Source organism: Onychostruthus taczanowskii, unplaced genomic scaffold, assembly GCF_017590055.1.
Source record: "Onychostruthus taczanowskii isolate IOZ18803 unplaced genomic scaffold, ASM1759005v1 scaffold9, whole genome shotgun sequence".
In the NCBI taxonomy this organism is placed as follows: Eukaryota; Metazoa; Chordata; class Aves; order Passeriformes; family Passeridae; genus Onychostruthus; species Onychostruthus taczanowskii.
In genome coordinates this window covers 11,716,066-11,736,262 of record NW_024506993.1, presented here as the reverse complement: position 1 = coordinate 11,736,262, position 20,197 = coordinate 11,716,066, and the positions used below count along the sequence as shown (strand labels likewise).

Sequence of the window (20,197 nt, the reverse complement as noted above, 5' to 3'; positions counted from 1 at the left end):
GCCGCGATGTGCGGCCGCACCGCCTGCTCGCTGGCCGCCGACAACCTCCGCCGGGCCTGCGCCTACCGCGACCGCCGGGGCCGGCAGCGGCAGCCCGAGTGGCTGCGGCAGGAGCGGTACCAGCCCTCCTACAACAAGGGCCCGCAGTCCAGCGGCCCCGTGCTGCTCTCCCGCCGCCACCTCCAGCAGGTACCCCCTTCCTGGGCAGGGCCGCATCCCGGCGGGGGCGGGTGCTGGGCGTCTTGCGGCTCAAATGGGAGCGGGGAGAAGGAGGCCCCGGGGGCTGAGGGGCCGTGGTTTGTTTTGTTTCGCTTTGCTGTACGTGGCAGGTATTGAATTTTCTAATTGCTGAAATGTCGCTTCTTGTTAATATTTACATGTTCAGAAGGAGGAGGGGAATCGGTACCGTGCTTCCACCACAGTGTTTATGTTTTCTGCAACAATGTGTATAAGTACTAACCTTAGTAGAGTTTTGTTGGTTTTTTTGGGGTTTTTTTGGGTTTTTTTTTTTTGCAACTGTCTGTAATTGCTCTGCTGGTTTTAATTGGCTTTCCTGAGACACCTTTTTTTCCTTTTTTTTTTTTTTTTTTTTTGATTTCATAACTCTGCGGTGTGTGTCCAGGTCACATTGGTAGTAGGAGAGAGCAGAGAAAAAAAAAATCTCCCTAGCAGGACGGTAGCAGTACACCTGTGGTAACTGTTGTCCCGCATAATTTAAGCCTCACACGACCTCCCCCGGACAGCCTGGGCAGCCTGTACGGCTGTTGGTGCTGTTCCTTTGGTTTCACACACAAAAGGTGCCCGGCCAGCTGCTGCTCTGTGGCGTTCAGCGGGGTGGAACGGGGTGTGCTCAGTCGAAACCCCCTGATCTGGACCCGCTCTGCTCTCCCTCCCCAGCTGGTGGGGCAGCTGCACTTTGAGCCGTTACTGGCACCGGTGATCAGGTGGATCTTGTGATCAGGTGGGACCCTCGGTGGAACCACTCAGGAGTGCCGTGGGCAATGCCATCAGCCTCATGCCCTCCTTTCCTGCTTTAGGGGTCCCACATCCCCCTGAGAGTAGGCAGTGGAGCTGATGGAGCAGAGGAATATTGGGCAGGGAGTGTGGTACTGGTCAAGGTAGACACTTGTTTAGTTGTCCGTCACCGTTCAAGTTGTTGGGATGCTGGTGTCCTTTTTTGCCACTCCTGCCCTGAGGGAGGCTCTGAAATACTTCACAGAACTGCACACATACACGTCCCTGCATACACACACCTATAGTGGGTGTATTTGTGTGTCTGTCTGTCTGCTGCAGTCCTTTGGGAGCAAACGGCCCAGCAGGCGCTGCCAGCACCGGCAGCTGTGGGCAGAAAGTGAGAGCAAGCTGGGGGAGAATCGAAAGCCACAAACTGTTTCCATTGTCCAAAGGCAGGTAACATGCAAAGCACAACCAGTGAAAGTGCACCAGGTTAGCAGAAATCACATAATTAAAATGAAAGTGAGGCTTTTGCCCCTTTGGGATTTTTGGTGTCACCAGGGGAGGCTTTGAGGACTTTGACACCAGCCTGACGTGGCTGTTTACTCAAGAGCTTGGGAGTTCATGTCTCCAGCCATTTCCAATAAAAAGAAGCTGTGTTAATTCTTCCAGAGAGGTGGGTGAGCATCACAGAGACAGTTCTTTATTCCCACAAAATTTTCATGTCCTTTCTGCTGAAGATTAATTCTTACATGAAGGCTGTTAGGAATATGCAAAGGGTTATGATTAGTGACTATTTCTGCATGGCTTGGAGGGGCAGTGAACCCCAGCTTCTCTTGGCACAGATGCTGGCCAGATCCCCACTTTAGGGGGCCAAAGCCACTTCCATAGAGCTTCCCAAAATACCTCTCTCTGGTATTTTGCTGTGGGGATGCTCATGGTCTCTGTGACGTTGCTCTGACCTGAGGCGTTTCTCTGCCCATTCAAAAGGATGCTGACTCCTCCGAGCGGGTCCTCATGGACATGCGCTGGGGCCTGGTGCCCTCGTGGTTCAAGCAGGACAACCCCTCCAAACTGCAGTTCAACACCTCCAACTGCCGCAGCGATACCATGCTGAGCAAGTCCTCCTACAAGGTGAGCTGCTGCCACCCTTGTGTCCTGCCTGAAGAAATCTTGTAGTCAGCAAAACCAGGGCAGAAACATCTGCTAGGCCAGTACTGGTCACCATTTACCATTGCACAGGGGAGCAAGTCCCTGTGCTGCAAAACTGGGGGCTTCACTGAAACAGAAGAGCTGAAAAGGCTGTTATTGGTAAAACTCAGCATAGCTCTACTGATGGCATTTGTGCATGCCAGGGGCAATTTAGGAAAGTCCTGGGAGGGAGCGAGAGGGCTGGGTGGTTGCAGGAGCCCCTCTGCCATTGCAGGCTGCCTGAGGCTGCTGCTCACTGCTCACTCGTGCTGTCTCTCCCCAGGGTGCTCTCCTCAAGGGCAAGCGCTGCGTGGTCCTGGCAGATGGCTTCTACGAGTGGCAGCAGCAGAGTGGGGGGAAGCAACCCTATTTCATTTACTTCCCCCAGACCAAGGATGCCATGGTATGGGGTCCCTTGCTGTGTCTGAACACTTGCACCCTGCTCTGGGTCCCTGCTCCCTTCAGCTGCCTGGGGAAAAGCCCACTTCCCTCCTCTCTGCCCACCCCTGAGAGTGCGTTCCCCAGCAGGGCTGTGTTCTGTGCTGGGCTCGGCACGCTGTCACCCTCTGTGGCTGGCGGTCCCCATCGCAGCGGTCTCCAGGCTGTGAAAGGTGACAGAGTCACTGCTGTCACGGTCACTGCTCCCCACGTGCCGGATATTTGCATGCGTGGCCAGTGTGGCTCACAGGGACTGGGCTGGGAGTTTCACTACCTCTTTCATTTGGCTGAACCGGTGGCTGGGATATTCAGACAAGGAGGAGAGCGCTGGCTTGCCTGTGGGAAGATGAGGGTCCTGGTACCTCTCCTGGAGTCACCTCAGATCAGTAGAAAGACTCCTGGAGAGCCTCAGATTAGTTCTGTTCACAACTCAGATCTGAGTCACTAGCCTGCCTCAGCACTGGCAAATCTGTGCTGCTTTGGCTGACCATGGTGACCAGGACAATGGGGTCTCTCTTCTGCAGGACAAGGAGATGGAGGGAGATGAAGAATGGAAAGGTTGGAGGTTGCTTACTATGGCTGGGATTTTTGACTGCTGGGAGCCACCAGGGGGAGGAGAAATGCTGTACACTTACACCATCATCACCGTGGATGCCTCCAAGGATGTGAGCTTCATCCATCACAGGCAAGTGAGAGCAGGCAAGGGTGTGGCAGGGTAGAGGGGGATGAAGTAGGAGAGCTGCACCTCTAGACACCAGTCTGGCAGCACGCAGGCACAGAGCCTCCTCCTGCTCTCGGGCAGAAGTGCTGCAACATTACTGACTCATTTTGGGCCACCAGTTCAGCCCTTTCCATAAATTACCATCTTTGTGCTCTGTGGATGGCAGTTGGAATTGGATCACTTTCTGGAACTGGTCTCCCTGTCTGACCAGGGCCTGGTAGTCAACCCCTCTGCCTCTTCCAGCAAATCAGCTGCCTGGATGGAGTGCATGCACATTCTGCCTTGCAGAAGAGCATTCTGCCGCTTCAGTTTTCCCTGTTTCCCCCAGGATGCCAGCTCCTTGCTAGCTTACAAGCCTGGCTTTTGCCACCACACTGACATATTGCAGCTGAGCTTTGGCTTCAACTGTCTTATCCCTTAGGATGCCAGCCATCCTGGATGGGGATGAAGCCATCAGGAAATGGCTGGACTTTGCTGAAGTGCCAACCCAAGAAGCTGTTAAACTCATCCAGCCCACGGAGAACATTGTTTTCCACCCAGTGTCCACCTTTGTCAACAACATCCGCAACAACACACCTGAGTGTCTTGCACCCATTGAGCTGGGAGCCAAGAAGGTGGGTGCTGGTGGGGGCTTGGCAGGGGGGACCTCAGCCACAGTGATGCCTCTGAGCTGGGTCAGAGCTGCCAGGCTGCAGGAGGAGTGGCAGTAGGCAGTGTCTGCAGAGCACGCCCGTGCTTGATGCTGGAGTGCTGAGCCCTGGACAGATTCCCTTCCCTCTGCTTCCAGAAATAAAACTGTCAGCCTGTGCCAGGATTTTGCTGCCAAATGAGGCAAATTCTGTGTGAAATGGGTCTTGGAAGAAGCCTGTTCACAGCAGTCTGGGGAACCTCCCACAGATGTGCCTGGTTGCAGGCAGGGCCATTGCTCCAGCCTCCACATCCCGCTCTGGACCAGCTCTTGCAGCTGGCTGGCTGCCCTGCTCCCTCTGTGCTTCTGATTTCTCTCACTCTGTCTTTTGTCTACGCAGGAGGTGAAAGCCACCCCAAGCAACAAGTTGATGCTGGGCTGGTTAAAAAGCTCCCAAGAGGGCTCTCCCCAGAAGAAAGAAAACAATTTGCCCAAGTGGACAAGTCAGTTCATCCACAGCCCTTCACCCAAGAAAACCAGCGCAGACATCCTGCAGCAGTGGCTGGGGAAGGAGGGACAGCCAGCTGCAAAGAAGCACAAGGCTTAGGCACCAGCTGAGATGGCTGGCCATCTCTTTTACCCCTGATTTTCCTAAGCAGAGTGAGAAATGGTATTTTTGGAAGGCTTTGCAGACTGGTGTTGAAATCATCCAAGCCTCTCAGGTGTTGATCTGCTGCTCTAGGTTGTTGTCTGTCTTCTTTGTGTTTTGTTAAAGGTTGATGTCTGTAAAGATTTTAGCTTTGCCTTGTTCTGATGGGAGTGAATATAACCTGTTAGCCTCCCTCCCTGCAGGGGGCAAGCCCTGAGAACCCTGAGAACCATCTCGGCCTGCCAGGGAGGAATAGCTTCTGCCTCCTGGCAATGTTCATAGTTCATGTCTCTTTCTGTTTGGTTTTCCCTTCCCTTTTTTTGGTGTTAAACTTAAACCTCTTTTCCACTTAATTCCACACTGGTTCTGTACAAACTCCTTTCCAATGCTCTTGCCCTCAAAAGATGGCTGCAGTACTGAGGAACAAGCAGTAAATATTAGGAGGAAGCCCCAGCTGGGGCTGGGAAGATCTGCACCAACATTGCTATGTGCATTCATGGCTCCTAAAGAGGGAGATGTTCAAGTGGCACCCGGGAGGAGCTGGGCTTGGCTTAGGTTTCCCTGCTGTGGAACAGTGTGTCTGTCACGTTGTTTGTGCAATCATTTTGTTAATGGGATTTGAAGACTTAGAGAGGATTTCCTTGATCTGGGGAGGGATGCACTCTGCCTTATTTGAAAAGGCCAGTCATTAAAGCCCAGATAACCTAAGTGCCGTCACAGAACAGCATAGGGCTGTTGTTTTTGAGGTCAGGGATTTTGTAAACAGAGCCAGATGTTACAGACCAAAAGCCTTACACACTGAAATCCTTGCTAGAAATCAGTACTTCCTTTGTGCTGGAAACAATAAAATGGGCTTCACTGGCTGGCTGCACCGTGCCCTTGTCCATGTGCATGTTTGTGTCCCTCTTGCCCACTGCAGCCCCAGTGCTCCTTTTTGCAGGCAGAGCTTGCACCTCCTCTCCATCTGCTGAGGAGCAAACCACCTACCCACTGCTGAGCTCTCAGGGTCTGAGCTCTGCAAGGCCATGCTGGTGGATCATGTCCATTTGCCAGTGGTAAATATTCCCTGAGGATTGATTCTGGGGCTCCTCTAGAGTCATCTGTCCCTGAGGAGCTGCAAGTGTGGCTGTAGCTGAGGTGTGTCCCTAGGGAGGGACAGCAGAGCCAGGGCAGGAGCCACAGGGCGGACACCTGGGGTGACCCAAGTGCTCTTGGAGTGAAATCTGCCTCTGAATCCCTCGTGTGCTACCGAGGCAGCTGAGCACAGGTTTCATGACTTACGGGAAGCTGGGGTGGGATTAGGATTTCTATCCAGAAAGCCTGTTGCTGGCTGGCTCCTCATTGCTGTCACCATGACTTGAGGCAAGAGAATCACTGTATTAGCAGCTCCTGGCAGAATAGATTTTTGGCTGCTGGCGCTGTCACCTTGATGCCTGTCCTTGCAGGAGCCACAATGGGAGGTTCTCTCCCTGCCTGCCCCTCGCTGTTCCAGGATGAGCTGCTCAGCTGCCCCAGCCGAGTCCGTGCTAACTGCAGATGAAGCTTTTCTAAAGGTCACCAGCTCATCTCGAATTCATTTCAGGTCTCCAGTTGCTGTGGAGGGAGTGAAGATGCTGAGCACGAGTGGGGGGATGCTCAACTTTCCCAGCTCTGGAGAACATAATCCTTCCCCTGGGGCTGCACGGGCAGTGCAAAGGCACAGGGTACAGGTTATCTCCCTCCAGACTGTGAGCACCAGCAGCATCGGCAAAAAAAACAAAACAAAAAAACAACCCAAAACCCCCTACGCTGAGTGTTTAATGAGGATGTGTTATTGCTGGGCTACATCACCTTTAAACTGGAGTCTGGCTGCTCTCCCAAGGCTGTTTGAGGCAGTTCCTCTAGCCTGGTGCAGAGATGACCACAATCAACCCGGCCTGTCCACATAACCTGGTTTGGCAGAAACTTTCCCCTTTGATACGTGAGGAGACGGGAGGGTGGTACTCGCTGGGGTTGCCCTCCCTGTCGGGGGTTCTTTCCCCATGGCATCGCCCTCGCCCGCAGACTTTGGTTCCTTCCGGGAGAGACATCCCGCTGGCCGAGGAAAGGGCCATGGGTTTGGGCATGGCAATGGGGCACAGCTGCCAGACACCCGCGGGCGCTCGGGCCAGCACCCCTCCCTCCATGCCGGGCCCCGAGGCCGCAAGAAGCAGCGGCGGGTGCGGGGCCGGCCGGGGCGCAGGCAGAGCCGCGGCGCTGGGCGCCGGGAGCCCTATGCAAATCAGGGATCGGCAGGATAACCAATCAGCGGCGTGGCGGCAGCGGCGGTAGCCAATGGGGCGAGGCGTGCGGCGGGCGGGCAGCGATATCCGCGGCGCGGCGGCGGCGGGCCGGGCAGTGCGGCGGCGGGCGGCGCGCAGCGCGGAGCGGCGGAAGCGCTTGCGGTAAGGGCGGCGCGGCGCGGGCGGGGACGGCGCGGCCCCCGCGCGGTGTAACGGCGTTTGTCTCCCCGCAGGCGCCGGGACCCTCTGTGCGCGGCGCTGCTTGAGAGGCGGGGGCGAGGGGCCGCTGCCTGCCGGCCATGTCGGGCCGGGGGAAGTCCGGCGGAAAGGCGCGGGCCAAGGCCAAGTCGCGCTCGTCGCGGGCCGGGCTGCAGTTCCCCGTGGGGCGGGTGCACCGGCTGCTGCGGAAGGGTAACTACGCGGAGCGGGTGGGCGCCGGGGCGCCGGTGTACCTGGCGGCCGTGCTGGAGTACCTGTCGGCTGAGATCCTGGAGCTGGCGGGCAACGCGGCCCGCGACAACAAGAAGACGCGCATCATCCCGCGGCACCTGCAGCTCGCCATCCGCAACGACGAGGAGCTCAACAAGCTGCTGGGCGGCGTGACCATCGCCCAGGGCGGCGTCCTGCCCAACATCCAGGCCGTGCTGCTGCCCAAGAAGACGCAGAGCTCCAAGAAGTGAGCGCTGCCCCCCGTTCCCCCGCCCCCAGCTCCCTTCTCGCCGCTGCCTCACCTCTCCTCCCGGCGGGGCTGGGGTTCCCCGTCGTGCCCCTCAGCCCTGGCCGGGTGGTGAGCCCTGGCAGCACCCCACCAGCCCTTCACTAGCCCCTCTGGCCTGGGCTGTGGCAGGGTGAGCATGGGTGAGGTCAGGCCCTGCTTGTACCCCCACTCTGCCTCTCTTCCCTCTGGAAGTAGTGGTTTTGGAGGAGGCAGCTGGATCGCAGTTGTTGGCAGGGGTGGTGACATCTGGAGCCGTGTGGTTAGGTCACGGTGCAGAGCTGCTGGTAGCTGCTGAGGATTGTTGTAGCTGGCAAAGGGATGGACGCAGGCACCCCCGGCTGCCTCTGCCAGCCCTGGGACTGTGCAGGGCCCCCCCAGCTCGCCCTGGTGTGTACTCGCTGCTGCCGTGCCCCCGCCTCCCTCCTCAGCGATGCCATCCTGGCCGCACTGCAGCTGCGAGGGCAGGGGGCTGGAAAACGTGAAGAGGAGAAAAAGTTTCTCCATTGGCAAGAAGTGGCTGTTAGTCTTAGTTTTGTTCATGGTAAAACTAGTGCATTGCCTACTGTAAAGAAGCTTTAGTCCTATTTATTTTAAGGTCTCTATTTTTGGGTACATCCCCGTAAAGTCACGTCCTCGCAGCTCCCCGGCTCGGCGGGTGCTGGGGCACTCGGTGTTCCCACTCGCCGTGGGTCCTGGTGGCGGGGTGGGGTGGAGGCTGCGGTGACAAATCCCCTCGGAGAGCGTCGCAAGGTCAGGCGCCCGCCGGGAGCGGGAGCTGCCATCTTCTGCCATGGCTCCCCTCCTCTCCCAGCTGCACAAGCCCTTCGTCTCGCTGAGAGCCGCCCTGTACCCTGGTTGCACTTCTGGAAATTACATACTCTGTCTCTTTTTTTGTTGTTGTTTGTTTGTTCAGCACTATTTCTGGCTCTGAGAAATAAAGTGATGATGATATCTGTTAACTGTAACCCTTTATGGATTAATATTTCTTTTGAAAACCACTAGAGTTTGTATTAAAGCCCACTCCTGGCTAGTGCCATATTTATTTCCTGGCTGTGTGGCTAATGTTGAGCATGGGGGCAGGACAGCTGTCCCGTGACCCCTGAATAGGTGATGCAGAGACAGCTTTCCTGCTGCCCAGCAGCTGCTTCTGTGAGGCTGATAGTTGTGTGCATGCAGCAGTGCCGAGGCAGTCGGACCTAGACCTTCATCACACGTTTTTTAAGTGAAAAAAAAAGAGTATCTTCTATTTATGTGCTGTAAGTAGCATGTGTTCAACCTATTGAATCAGCTGTTAATCTTGTGGATGAAGTAATTTACCCTGGATCTGAGTTTAATGTTACCTAGAGTAGATGAACCTGGATGCTTGTCAGCTGGCTTTGTGCAGGGGATTTTCATTCGGCTCTGTGGGAGCGGTGTGTGCATCGCTGTCCTGCTGATGGGGGTGTGGAGGTGTCCTACCATTCCACGGGGTATCCTGACCTCGGTGGGTGGGGACAGCAGGGCACAGCCCCACTGCAGCAGCCAGACCCCCTGGGATGTCTCTGCCTCCTGCAGGGGCTGTCACCATCAGCGAGGTGGGGATGAGCAGTTCCCTTTCTGCTGCCCGGTATCCTAGTGTCTGTATCCTAGTGTCTTGTTCTCTCCCTCTTGTTTTCTCCAGGACCAGCATTCTGTAAACCTGAGAGTGCTTTGTATTTCTTAGAAAAATGCAGAACTTGTGATTCTGAAAAGAATGGTGCAAAGCTGATACCTGATTAAACTGGTTCCCTGTTGAATGCTCTTAAATGTGCCGTGTCTTGTCACCTCTACAAACTCATGGACTCTGGCAGGCTCTGTGGTGTCTGGGCTCTGTGCTCTCCAAGGGAAGGACTAGTTAAACACCAGACAGGACCACTGCTAGACTGTGCGTTTGCCTTTCACTCAGACAGTCTTTTCCTACCCTGGAAGAAGATAATACTGTTGTCTGGTTCTTTTCCCTGCTGTGGGAGTGCCACACTGCCTGCTTGTTCTGTCACAAGTGCCAGGAAGCTTCAGCTGCTCCTGGCTGGGTGCAGTGGAGGGGGAGTGGGGCTGGACCCAGGACCGTGCCCCAGGGGCTGCTCCAGGAGCCTTTGGGTGACCTTGCAGGCAAGTAGGCAGAGATGAGAAAAGCAATCCTGAAGGGAAGGAAAGAGCTGGAGATGCAAGGCTGTTTGTTACTCTCACAGCCTGTCCTTTGTTGGGCATTCCCAGATGGCTGTTCTGGAGGCTGCTCTACAAGCCAGTATTGCACCCTGTTTGGGTTCTAGGGAGGAAGGGTTGTGGGAAGCTTGGGAGACTCCCAGTGGCGTTGGGGTTGGTCTGGGCAGGGCTGCAGGAGGGGTGGGTGCAGCCTGGGGGTGCTGGGCAGGTCCTGTAGGGCAGTGTCACCCTGTGTGACACTGTGTGCTAGCACGGGGTGCTGCCCAGGAGCTGCAGCCCCCCTGGATGTTGTGTGGCTCTGCTGGGGCTGGTGGAGTGTGAGGCTGGGATGACTGGGTGCTGGTGGCACACACAGTGCCCTCCACGCTGAGCTCCAGCTGGGTTCTGAACTTCCTCTGCTGGCATGTGACAGACCAGCTGGGAAAGCTGGGAAGGAAATCCTGTCTGTCACAACAAGCGTTGCTGAAGTGTTTGGCCTTTATCACCTCATAAACTTCACAGCTGAACATTGTTGTGACCAGGAGATTTGGAAGTCTTGGTCTTCATAATAAAGCTGGAATAAATGTGGTCATTGTCAAGCCTGCAGCTTCAGGGACAGGTCTGGTCCTTTCTGGAGGGGTGTTACTGGTCCTGGCTTTTCTGAATGCTTCATAGCACCAGAGCAGCTGAGCTCATGAAATGTGAAGGACTTGTGAGCAGAGCCTTGCCCAGAGGTCAGGTGAGCCTGGAAGGGTCTCTTGGTCTGTGCTTCCCTTAAGGAGAGGGCTGGGAGGTTGCAGCATTCTTCCCTTTCTCTTGGGTACCTGAAGATGGGATGAGCACAGACTGGGAGCTGAAAGCTGCCTGCTGTGGGAGGCTGCTGTGCATCACCACGTGCAGCAGAGTCTCTGCCAGCTGTGTCCCTCAGCTCTGGCAGTTTGATGAGATGAGTCACTGGCTCTTCAAAGTCCCCAGGGCTTGGGTTTCTCTCCAGAGCCTGGTCCTCATGGTTGGCAGCACCCAGGGGAGCTCACTCAGGGATGCCCCAGCCTCATGGCTCCTGGCAGGCTCAGCCTGTGAGGTAAGGCAGCTCCAGATGGATTGGCACAGTGTCCCCTGCTGCCTTCCCCGTGCTGGGCAGCTGGGGGTCACTGCCTTCCTTCTGCTTTTATCTGCCCACAGGAATGCGCCTGCTGTTCCACCTGGAGAGGTGGGCTTGGTTTAACCTCCCCTCCTGGGAGCAGGGTGGCCCCTGTGGCCCGTGTCCCACCCTTGGTGAGGGCGTCCCCTCTGATCCTCCCAAGCTGCAGCTATTGACTAAGGACACAGCTGCGGGTCAGTGCCAGAATGCAGCAGGTCTCTCCCAGGCTTGGTGTGGGCCAGCAGGATGCTGCCTGCTGCTTCTAAATGCAGACCTGGAGGGAGGCTGCAGCTCTGTAGCACACCAGGGCTGCCCTCTTCCAGGGGCACGGCTGGCTTCTCTTCTGGATGTAGCAAGAGGACATTTCTTCAGGGAGTAAAACTTGCTTCCCTTCTCCCTGCTTGTTCTCCAGGGGACAAAGGGATAAAGCAGTGGCCTCAGGCCTGCCTGGGGCCCTGGGGGAAGGGGCTGTGCCTTTCCCAGGAGTGCTGAAAGGCCCTGCCATGGCCTGGTGTGACAGTCCCTGGGCCCCACTGGCTGCTGTCCCTGTCCCCTCCTCCTGGGGGACGCTGGCACGCAGCTCGCCGGGGCAGAGCAGCTCTCGGGCAGTGCTGCTGCCTGCAATGCCCCCGGCCGGCGGAGGCAGCGGGGCAGGGCCGTGCTGTGGGGCCATGGCAGCGCTGCCAGGGTCACCCAGCCGGCCTGGGGGTTCCGTGCAGCCCCGCTGCCCGCCACGCACGGGGCTGCGTTCGTGTCCCCTCTCCTGAGCCCCGGAGGGCGATGAGCCGGAGCTCGTCCCTCGCTGCCTCCCGCAGCAGGCAGAACAAGATGGCCCAGATCCCTGCCGGGATTTACGCAACCTCGCCGGGCGCCTATAAATAGACAGCGCCGGGGGGGCTCCGGCCCTGCCCCGCTGCCGCTCCTGCCTGGGGGAACGGGGGACACTCCGGGCCGGAGCTGCCCTCCCACGCCGGGCGCTGCAGGCGATCGATGCCGGCGGGGCGGGCTGCGCTGCGGGAGCGCCCGGCTCCCCCCGCTCCAGGAGCGCGGCCGGGCGCAGCTCCTCCCTGGCCTCCATGGCGGGGAACCCTCCTTCCTCTGCTCCTGCCCTCCACCCCGAGCAGGGTGCGGGCTCCGGGCATCAGCACCCGGACGGACCCCGAAGAGCAGCAAAGCCCCCCTAGGACCAGCCCCCATCCTGCCCGCTCCCCGACGCCTGCAGGGAGCACACGGGAGAGTCGTTTTGTACCAATTTATTTGAAACGACGATAAGTGAAAAGGAAAAAAAAAGAAAAATAAACCAAAAAAATGACCCCACTAACCCAAACCCTCCCGACCCACCCACCCCCAGACCCATAAAAAAACATTAAAGGCCATTGCAGGTGCGGCCGGCGGCCGCCAGGGGGCGGCCACTCCCGCGCGCCGCGCCGTTGCCATGGCGGCGGGGCCACGGGCCGGGAGGGGCGGGGCCAGGCGGGGCGCGCGCGGGCGGCGGGAGCGGGACCGGCCCACGTGGCGCGGGGGGGCCCCGTGCAAAATGGCTGCTATGGAAACCGGGCGGGAAAAATCCCCGGGAAGAACCGGGGGGACGCGGGAGAGGGGGGGGACCGGGAACCGTCTACAGGCGGGGAGGGGCACGGCCGAAAACAAAAGGGCGCGATCGGGGAAGAGCCGCGGAACGGGATGGGGAGAAAAGGGGTGGACAAAATAAGGCGGCAGAGAAGGGAAGGGGGGCTGGGGCAGCCGCAGCCCCGCTCACCGCGCACGGCGGTGGCTGCGGAGGCGAGTCAGCAACACAAAGACAAAGCGGGTCCCCTGGGGTCTGTCCTCAGAGCGGGCTGTGCCGCGGGGCTCTCAGTCCGGAGGGCGGCGGGAGGCTCCCTGCGCCTCGGTCTCATGCCTTCCGGCTCTTGAGCGCCTTGGGCTTTGCCGACTTCTTCACCTTCTTGCCCGCGGGGGACGCGGCTCCCTTCTTGGTGGTCTTCTTGGCTTTGCCCTTGTCCTTCTTCGCCGCCGCGCCGCCGGCTCCCTTCTTGTGCGATTTCTTCTCGGGCTTCTTGCTCTTGGCCGCCGGCTTCTCTGCCCGCCGGGTCGAGGACACCGTCGCCTTCTTGAGGGCCTTGTGGGCGCTGCTGCCCGCGCCCCCCTCCCCGCCGCCTTCCAGTTTCTTCCTGTTGAGCTTGAAGGAGCCGTTGGCCCCGGTGCCCTTGACCTGGAGCAGCGTGTCGTTCTGTACCAGTGCCTTGATCGAGTACTTCAGGTAAGTCCTGCCGTTCTGCTGGTCGAACCAAGCCACTTTCTTGGCCTCGTTATAGATCTTGGCCAACGAGGAACCATTGCGCTCGCCCAGCTTGCGGATCGTCTCCACCACTAGCTGGCTGTATTTGCCCGGCTGGTTCTTCTTCTTGTTGTTCTTCCTTTTCTTCGATGGCGACAACGAGGCGCCGCCGCCTCCTTTCACCTTCTTAGCAGCCGCTTTCTTCTCCGGGGAGAGCGGCGCCTCCTCTGTCTCGGCCATGGGCAGATCGGTTTCTTCTAGGTCTACCGACATGGTGCGGGCAGTGGCGGGCCGCGGGCCGGAGCGGGGGCGGGCGGGGGAGCGGCGGGGCCCGGCGAGCGCGCTGTGCCTGCTCCGCTCGGTGCGCCTTCTGCCGGGGCGGGCGCCGCCGCCGCCTTTTATATGGGCACGGGGCGGACCACGTTGAGAACAACAACAGCCTGGTCCGCCGCCAGCCCCGGCTTGTGCTTCTTGGGGCTCTTTCGCGGGGCCCGGCGGCGCTGGCCCTGGGTTCTCCGGAGGGAACTAACACAGGCGACGCCCTCCCGCGGCCGCCGGCAGCAGCGCGGAGATGCCCCGCCGTGGCCGGGGGTCCCCGCCCCGGCGGCTGGGGCCATCCCCCCACCGACCCTCACCCCCCTGGTCAACGGGGGGAGGCCCCCGGGGGAGCCCTGCGTGTCCGGTGTGACCCCCGCCTCCCCTCCCGGCGGCCATCGCCTCGCAGCGGAGGAGGAGAAAAGCGCGGCGGGGCTGGGGAGGGGCCGGGAAGCCTCCGACCGGGCCCAGGGCCGTGGGTGTGGGGGGAGTGTGCGAGTCGTGCAGCCCCTGCAGCCCCTGCGTGCCCTGGCAGCGGGGCGGGGGCTCGAGCCCGCTGCACGGGCTGCTCTCTGTGGGCTGGGGGAAGGGGCAGCAGCGACGCTCTGAACTGAACCACCCCCATCCACCATAATTCACCCCATCTCCCCAAATCCCACCGGGGAGACGCGGCTTCGGGGGGAGGGGGAAGGGAGTGCACCACGCCTCCCTGGCCGAACGCCGGCGCTGGCCCAGCAGGGCCCGTGTGCCCCCCGCTCCTGGGAGGGGGATCCGTGTGCCCCCGCTCCTGGGAGGGGGATCCGTGTGCCCCCCGCTCCTGGGAGGGGGATCCGTGTGCCCCCGCTCCTGGGAGGGGGATCCGTGTGCCCCCGCCGCGACCGGGGCCGGGACACGCGGGCACAGGCACCGGGGCGTGCCCGGCTGTGCGCGCACCCCTGCACATGCACACACACAGATGCACACACACTCGCACACACGCACACATGCACACACACGCACACATGCACACACACACACACAAATGCACACACAAATGCACACACACACATGCACACACACTCGCACATACATGCACACACACACACACACACAGATGCACACACACTCACACACACAAATACACACACACACTCGCACACACACACACACACACAAATGCACACACACTCACACTCGCACACACACACACACACACACACACACACACAGGGTCACACCGCACACGCTGCCGCACCCCGCCCCTGCCCACGCACGCCGGGCCCCACAGCCCCGCCGCTCCCTTTCTCCTCCTCCCGCTCTCCATCCCCGGCTCTCTCCGCCATTTCGCTCGCCCGCAGCCCCCGCCGCCCGAGGGACGAGTCCCGGCCGCCCGCGGTCTCGGGGCCCGCGGGGCAGCAGGGTCGTGCCCGGCCGCGGGTGTGACCCCATCCCGAACCGATCGGGTGCCCCTGCTCGCCCCCCAGGAGAGCGGGGCTCTGCCCCCGAGAGCCGAGCCTGGCGCCCCGAGGAGCCTGCCCGGCCCGGGGCTGCTCGGGCACGGACAGGGCACAGCCCCGGCAGCCGGGCCGGCCCCGGGAGCCCCTCGGAGCACCGGGAGCACCGAGCACCGCCCGGGGACACCCAGGGTGCCCCACCGCCCGCACGGCTGCCACCGGGCGGGGTGAATGCTGTGCACGAGTGTGTAAGGTGTAAACACACACCTGTACACGCGTAATCGTGGCCCTGCAGCCGGATGGAAGCTGCGGCCAAGCCGGCTGTAGTGTGTGGTTGGTATGGATGGTGTGGCTGTTATAATGTGTGATGTCTAATAGCTGTTGCTTAATGTAGTAGTTCAGTGAATTTAAAATAAATGTAAGGACATGCATACACATAAAGACATTGCTGTATGTTCTTAAATATTGACACAAACATATGAAAATTTAAGAACAATACATGTGTACAGGTGGGTGGGTGTGCGAGCAGGGCTGGGCAGTGAGTGCACCGATCTCACCCCGGCTGTTAGCCGGGAGCAGCACAGGGATCCAGCACCCATCCCCAGCCACAGGCAGCCAGGGCTGTCACTGAGGGCTCCTCTGCCTCCCCTCCACAGACCGGGAATGGAACACACATGTGGAAATGTGTGTGTGAATGGAATGTGTGCGGGAGGCTGCCTGTGTGTGAGAGAGAAACACAGAGAATGGGAGAAAACAGCCCCAGCACACACAGACACACACAGAGAAACACACACAGAGACACACAGACACAGAGACACACACACAGACACACACACACAGACACACACAGAGAAACACACACAGACACAGACACAGAGACACAGAGACACAGACACACACACACACAAACAGACACAGACACAGAGACACAGACACACACACACAGACACAGACACAGACACACACACAGAGACACACATAGACACACAGACACAGATACACACAGACACAGACACACACACACAGATACAGACACAGATACAGAGACACACACACACAGACACACACAGACACACACACACATACTCACACACACACAGACAGACAAACACACAGACAGACACACACACAGAGACACACATAGACACACAGACACAGACACACACACAGATACAGACACAGATACAGAGACACAGACACACACAGACACACACAGACACACACACAGACACACACACACAGACACACACACAGACACACACACGCACACACAGACACACAGACACACAGACACTCACACACACTCACAGTCACGCACAGAGACACACTCACATTCTGTCCCCATATGAACACACACACTTGCATGGACACAGCCAGTCCTGTTCACACACACGGCTCTCATACACATACAGACATACAGACAGACATACAGAGACACACAGACATACAGACATACATCTACAGAGGCAGTGTGAGGGGCTCACAGGCAGCTCTCTCTGCCTATAAATACCCACATACAGGCGTATATAGAAACGGGGGATGAGAGGGAGCGTGCTGTTCAAACATTCTCGCTCTGCACACGCAGACACACATGCATAATGTATGCAGTATGTGCTGATGTGGGGACAAGCTCTCCCACTCTTCTCTCCTGCCCTCTGCGTGCACACAAATACATGCACGCCATTCTCTCACTATATATCTATGCACAGAGACACAGGGTGAGAGCTGTTCACACATATTATTCTCTATTGCTGTCTATAAATTCATGTGCATGTATTCCTGAGGAAAAGAGCAAGACCTATTGTCTCACACACACACATTTTCTGTCACTCTGTCTTTCTCCCTGCCCTATATAATTGTGTAATTTCTGTATAATTCTTTCTCTGTATACATTACAGAGAGTGAGAGCTTTTCTCACTCAGTACTGGCTCTGCACAGTGTACACGTGTACAGAAAGTGTTCATTAATAATTATCTATGTATGAATTTATACTATATAATTAGAGAGAGCATTGCTTATACACATTGCTCTCTGTTCATATATATGCACATATACCTATACAGTGAGCTGTTTTCACACATGACAGTCCTCTCTGTCCTGTATGGATCTGTATATAGGCATATACACATATGTACCCTTATATACACAGATGCTCACACATAATTCTAACAGAACACAGAGACTTAGGGGAGAGCTGTTCACACACATAATTTGCTCACTGCATGGGTATACATATGTTATTTAGGGAGAAAGCTGTAACATATATATATATGTTATATATAGACATCTATATGTAGAGAGAGCCTCTTTTCTCATAATTCTCTACATATTTATACATACATTATACATGTATAATTTGGGAGACAGCCGATTGCACACACACAACTCTCTCTTGCTGTATATAAATAAGTGCACACACACATACACACACCAAGATCTTCACACAGCAACAGTCCGTGTGAATAGTTCACACTGACAACAGTCTCTGTTCACACATAGCCTCTCTCCTGCCAGATCTATATATTTAGACATACATAAATAACAAAATGAGTGAGAGCAGTTCATACACACAAACACAGTTTCCATGACTCTCTCTGTTTGCCCCCCTCCACATGTACTCTCTGGGATATATAAATATACATTATCTGTGTATGTATGTTGGTATATTCTCTCTCCATATGTACACACATGAGCAGAGATAATAAGAGCCATTCTCACACACAGTACTCTCTCTTGCTTTATATATGAGTATATAGATGCATATATACATATATATGCAGATTTCATGCACAGTTCTCACTCTGCATTGTGCTTAAAGGGCTGTTAACACTCACAATTCTCTTCCTCTCTTCCTGCACACAGATATACATGCATATATACATATATATGCAGATTTCATGCACAGTTCTCACTCTGCATTGTGCTTAAAGGGCTGTTAACACTCACAATTCTCCTCTTCCTGCACACAGATATATATCTTTACATACATGTATCTACACAGACAGACAGTTCTTTCACACAATTACACAACTTTCTTGCCACACACACCTGCACACACTCCATGTATGTATACATATATATACTTAGATACTAGGGGGATGAAGTAGCAGGTATGGTATATGTAATATACTGAATATAAAGTATATTTCTCTGTTATATAGACTATATATTTATAGATGTGCACATATACACACACACTGAGCTGTTCAGAGAACTGTTTTCACATACAGCACTGTCTGATGTATAACCTCTCTGTATGTACGTACATATGTTCTTACCCATTAAATGCTTTTTTTTGGTAATAAACTGATATACATACATATATTTGTATACATATATATATATAAACTTCACACAGAGAATTCTCTTTCTATATGCATATATACAACTGGAAAAAGCACTGTTTGCACACTCATGTATATATATAGAGCAAGAACATGTGAGCTGTTCACAAATGTGCATAATTCTCTCACTCCATGTATATCCATAGATCTTAGAAGATCTTAGATCTTTCTAAGCACTTTTCCATAGTGCTTAGAAAGAGATGAGAGCTCTTTGCATACAAGTTCAGCTGAAATGTATTTATTCATTTATATGCACACACATAGGTATATATGCATCTACAGAGAGAGCTGTTCTCACAGACACTTTTCCCTTTCCATAAATACACACACATATATGCATATATGCTATATATGGAGGGCTCATTCACCTCTCTCTACATTTATTTGGATATGGGTAACTGTATTCACCCAGATCGTTCACACTAACACACAATCCCTTTTGCTATATATCCACATACATATCAATACCTAATTCTGTATATTATTACATATATAATTAGAGATATTCACACACACACACTGTATCCTTAAAAACACACGCAATGCCCTTTCTCTCCCTGCATGCACATGCACATATATGTGAAATTGTGCATATACATACAATGAAATTTGGGCTGATCAGAGTATTTCTCTTGCTACACACACCCCCCTAAGTGCCTGTGTACAAATGTGAAGCACACATGCACTATCCACACACTGAGAGCATTCCCCATGTCTCCAGCCACGCACACTTGATTTAAACTTGATTTACTTATATATGTAACAAATTCTTATATATGTAAATGACTGTGTGTGTGTCTATTTTCTACTGTTCTTCCCTTTTTTTTTCCTTTTTCCCCCAAGAAGGAGAGAAAGACCTACACAGAGCATGGTAAAAAATACCCCCATCACCTCCCTCCCCCTGTAAAGATGCATGTGGGCTGTCTGTGTGTGTGTGTGTGAGGCTGTGGTGTCTCCCACCCTCTCTTCTGCCCCCATATGTAATATCTGGGATGCAAATGCAGTGTGTGTGTGTGCAGGTATTGATGTGGACATATATTCTCTGTCTGCATGCATGTGTATATGTAAAACAAGCACAAGGGAGCCAGTCATTCCCTCTCCCAACTCACACACAAATGTTCCCATATCCACCTCTACATCCAATTTATTTAGATATTTATTTACGTGTCTGTATTTCCTTTCATTTTCTTTCTGTCTCACTCCCCCTCCTCTCTTTCTCAAAGAAATATAAAAATAGCTAAACTAGACATACAGAGCTGCATGTGAATGACCCTTTTATATAAAGATCAGACAGTAATAAAGAAATAATATACAAGTATATAAAAATATTTTTATATATCTATAAAATAGACAGAGAGAAATATATAAATAGTAAGAAAAATCTCTGTGTGTAGACAAAGAGAAAAAACCCACACCCATAAAATTACAAGCATATATGTATAAAATAATTTAAAATGTGTCTGAATGTGTGTGATCATCTCTGTCTCTCCATGTATAGGGCCAGTAACTAATACACAGACATAGACACCTTTGTATATGTGCATATCCATGTAATTAATATTTTAATGTTCTTATATAAATATATAAATAAAGTATATGTGGGTGTAGCCATATCTATGTGTGAGATAATTTTTTTCCCTTTCCTGAGTATATGTATATATATATATATATGTATATGAAAAATGCTTTATGCTACATGTGTGTACATGGGTAAGGCTGCAACCACACGTGTCTCAGATAGGAACCTGTAATGACTCGTGCTGTCTCTGATTCTTGGGAGATCTGCCTGTGTAACACAGCAACTCACACTCACACAACTCCGTGTCCTTTGTGCTCTCCTGCTTCCCCTGCTGTTTTGCTCTCCAAGAGATGTGTCCTGGTAAATAAATACATACACACACACGTTCCTGCTGGTGTAAATGTGCTTGGGTGTGCAAACAGCAAACACCCCGTGTTTGCCTGAAAA

The 20,197-nt window shown here is 54.7% G+C and overlaps 3 protein-coding genes across 3 annotated transcripts; 2 read left to right on the top strand and 1 right to left on the bottom strand.

Annotated features, from left to right (window-relative positions):
* Window positions 1–4: 4 nt before the first annotated feature.
* HMCES (5-hydroxymethylcytosine binding, ES cell specific) lies at window positions 5–5,467 on the top strand. The gene is made up of 6 exons (XM_041425733.1): window positions 5–189; window positions 1,945–2,088; window positions 2,429–2,548; window positions 3,108–3,268; window positions 3,726–3,918; window positions 4,333–5,467. The coding sequence occupies exons 1-6, from the start codon at window positions 7–9 to the stop codon at window positions 4,537–4,539; spliced, it is 1,008 nt and encodes a 335-aa protein (XP_041281667.1). The 5' UTR covers window positions 5–6; the 3' UTR covers window positions 4,540–5,467.
* Window positions 5,468–6,943: 1,476 nt separating this feature from the next.
* On the top strand, window positions 6,944–9,335 carry LOC121347324 (histone H2A type 2-B). Its single transcript, XM_041425905.1, has 2 exons — window positions 6,944–7,004; window positions 7,076–9,335. Exon 2 carries the CDS (start codon window positions 7,142–7,144, stop codon window positions 7,520–7,522), a length of 381 nt encoding a protein of 126 aa, XP_041281839.1. The 5' UTR covers window positions 6,944–7,004; window positions 7,076–7,141; the 3' UTR covers window positions 7,523–9,335.
* A 2,976-nt stretch (window positions 9,336–12,311) lies between these two features.
* Window positions 12,312–13,606, bottom strand: LOC121347421 (histone H1.10). Its single transcript, XM_041426075.1, has one exon. The coding sequence runs from the start codon at window positions 13,410–13,412 to the stop codon at window positions 12,756–12,758; it is 657 nt and encodes a 218-aa protein (XP_041282009.1). The 5' UTR covers window positions 13,413–13,606; the 3' UTR covers window positions 12,312–12,755.
* Window positions 13,607–20,197: the final 6,591 nt, after the last annotated feature.

Excerpts from the sequence above, each read along its gene's own strand:
- LOC121347324 (XM_041425905.1), top strand. The coding sequence starts at position 7,142 with ATGTCGGGCCGGGGGAAGTCCGGCGGAAAGGCGCGGGCCAAGGCCAAG.
- HMCES (XM_041425733.1), top strand. The coding sequence starts at position 7 with ATGTGCGGCCGCACCGCCTGCTCGCTGGCCGCCGACAACCTCCGCCGG. Across the intron at positions 2,549-3,107 it reads CCCAGACCAAGGATGCCATG|GACAAGGAGATGGAGGGAGA; the intron begins GTATGGGGTCCC and ends TCTCTTCTGCAG. Across the intron at positions 3,919-4,332 it reads TTGAGCTGGGAGCCAAGAAG|GAGGTGAAAGCCACCCCAAG; the intron begins GTGGGTGCTGGT and ends TTGTCTACGCAG.
- LOC121347421 (XM_041426075.1), bottom strand. The coding sequence starts at position 13,412 with ATGTCGGTAGACCTAGAAGAAACCGATCTGCCCATGGCCGAGACAGAG.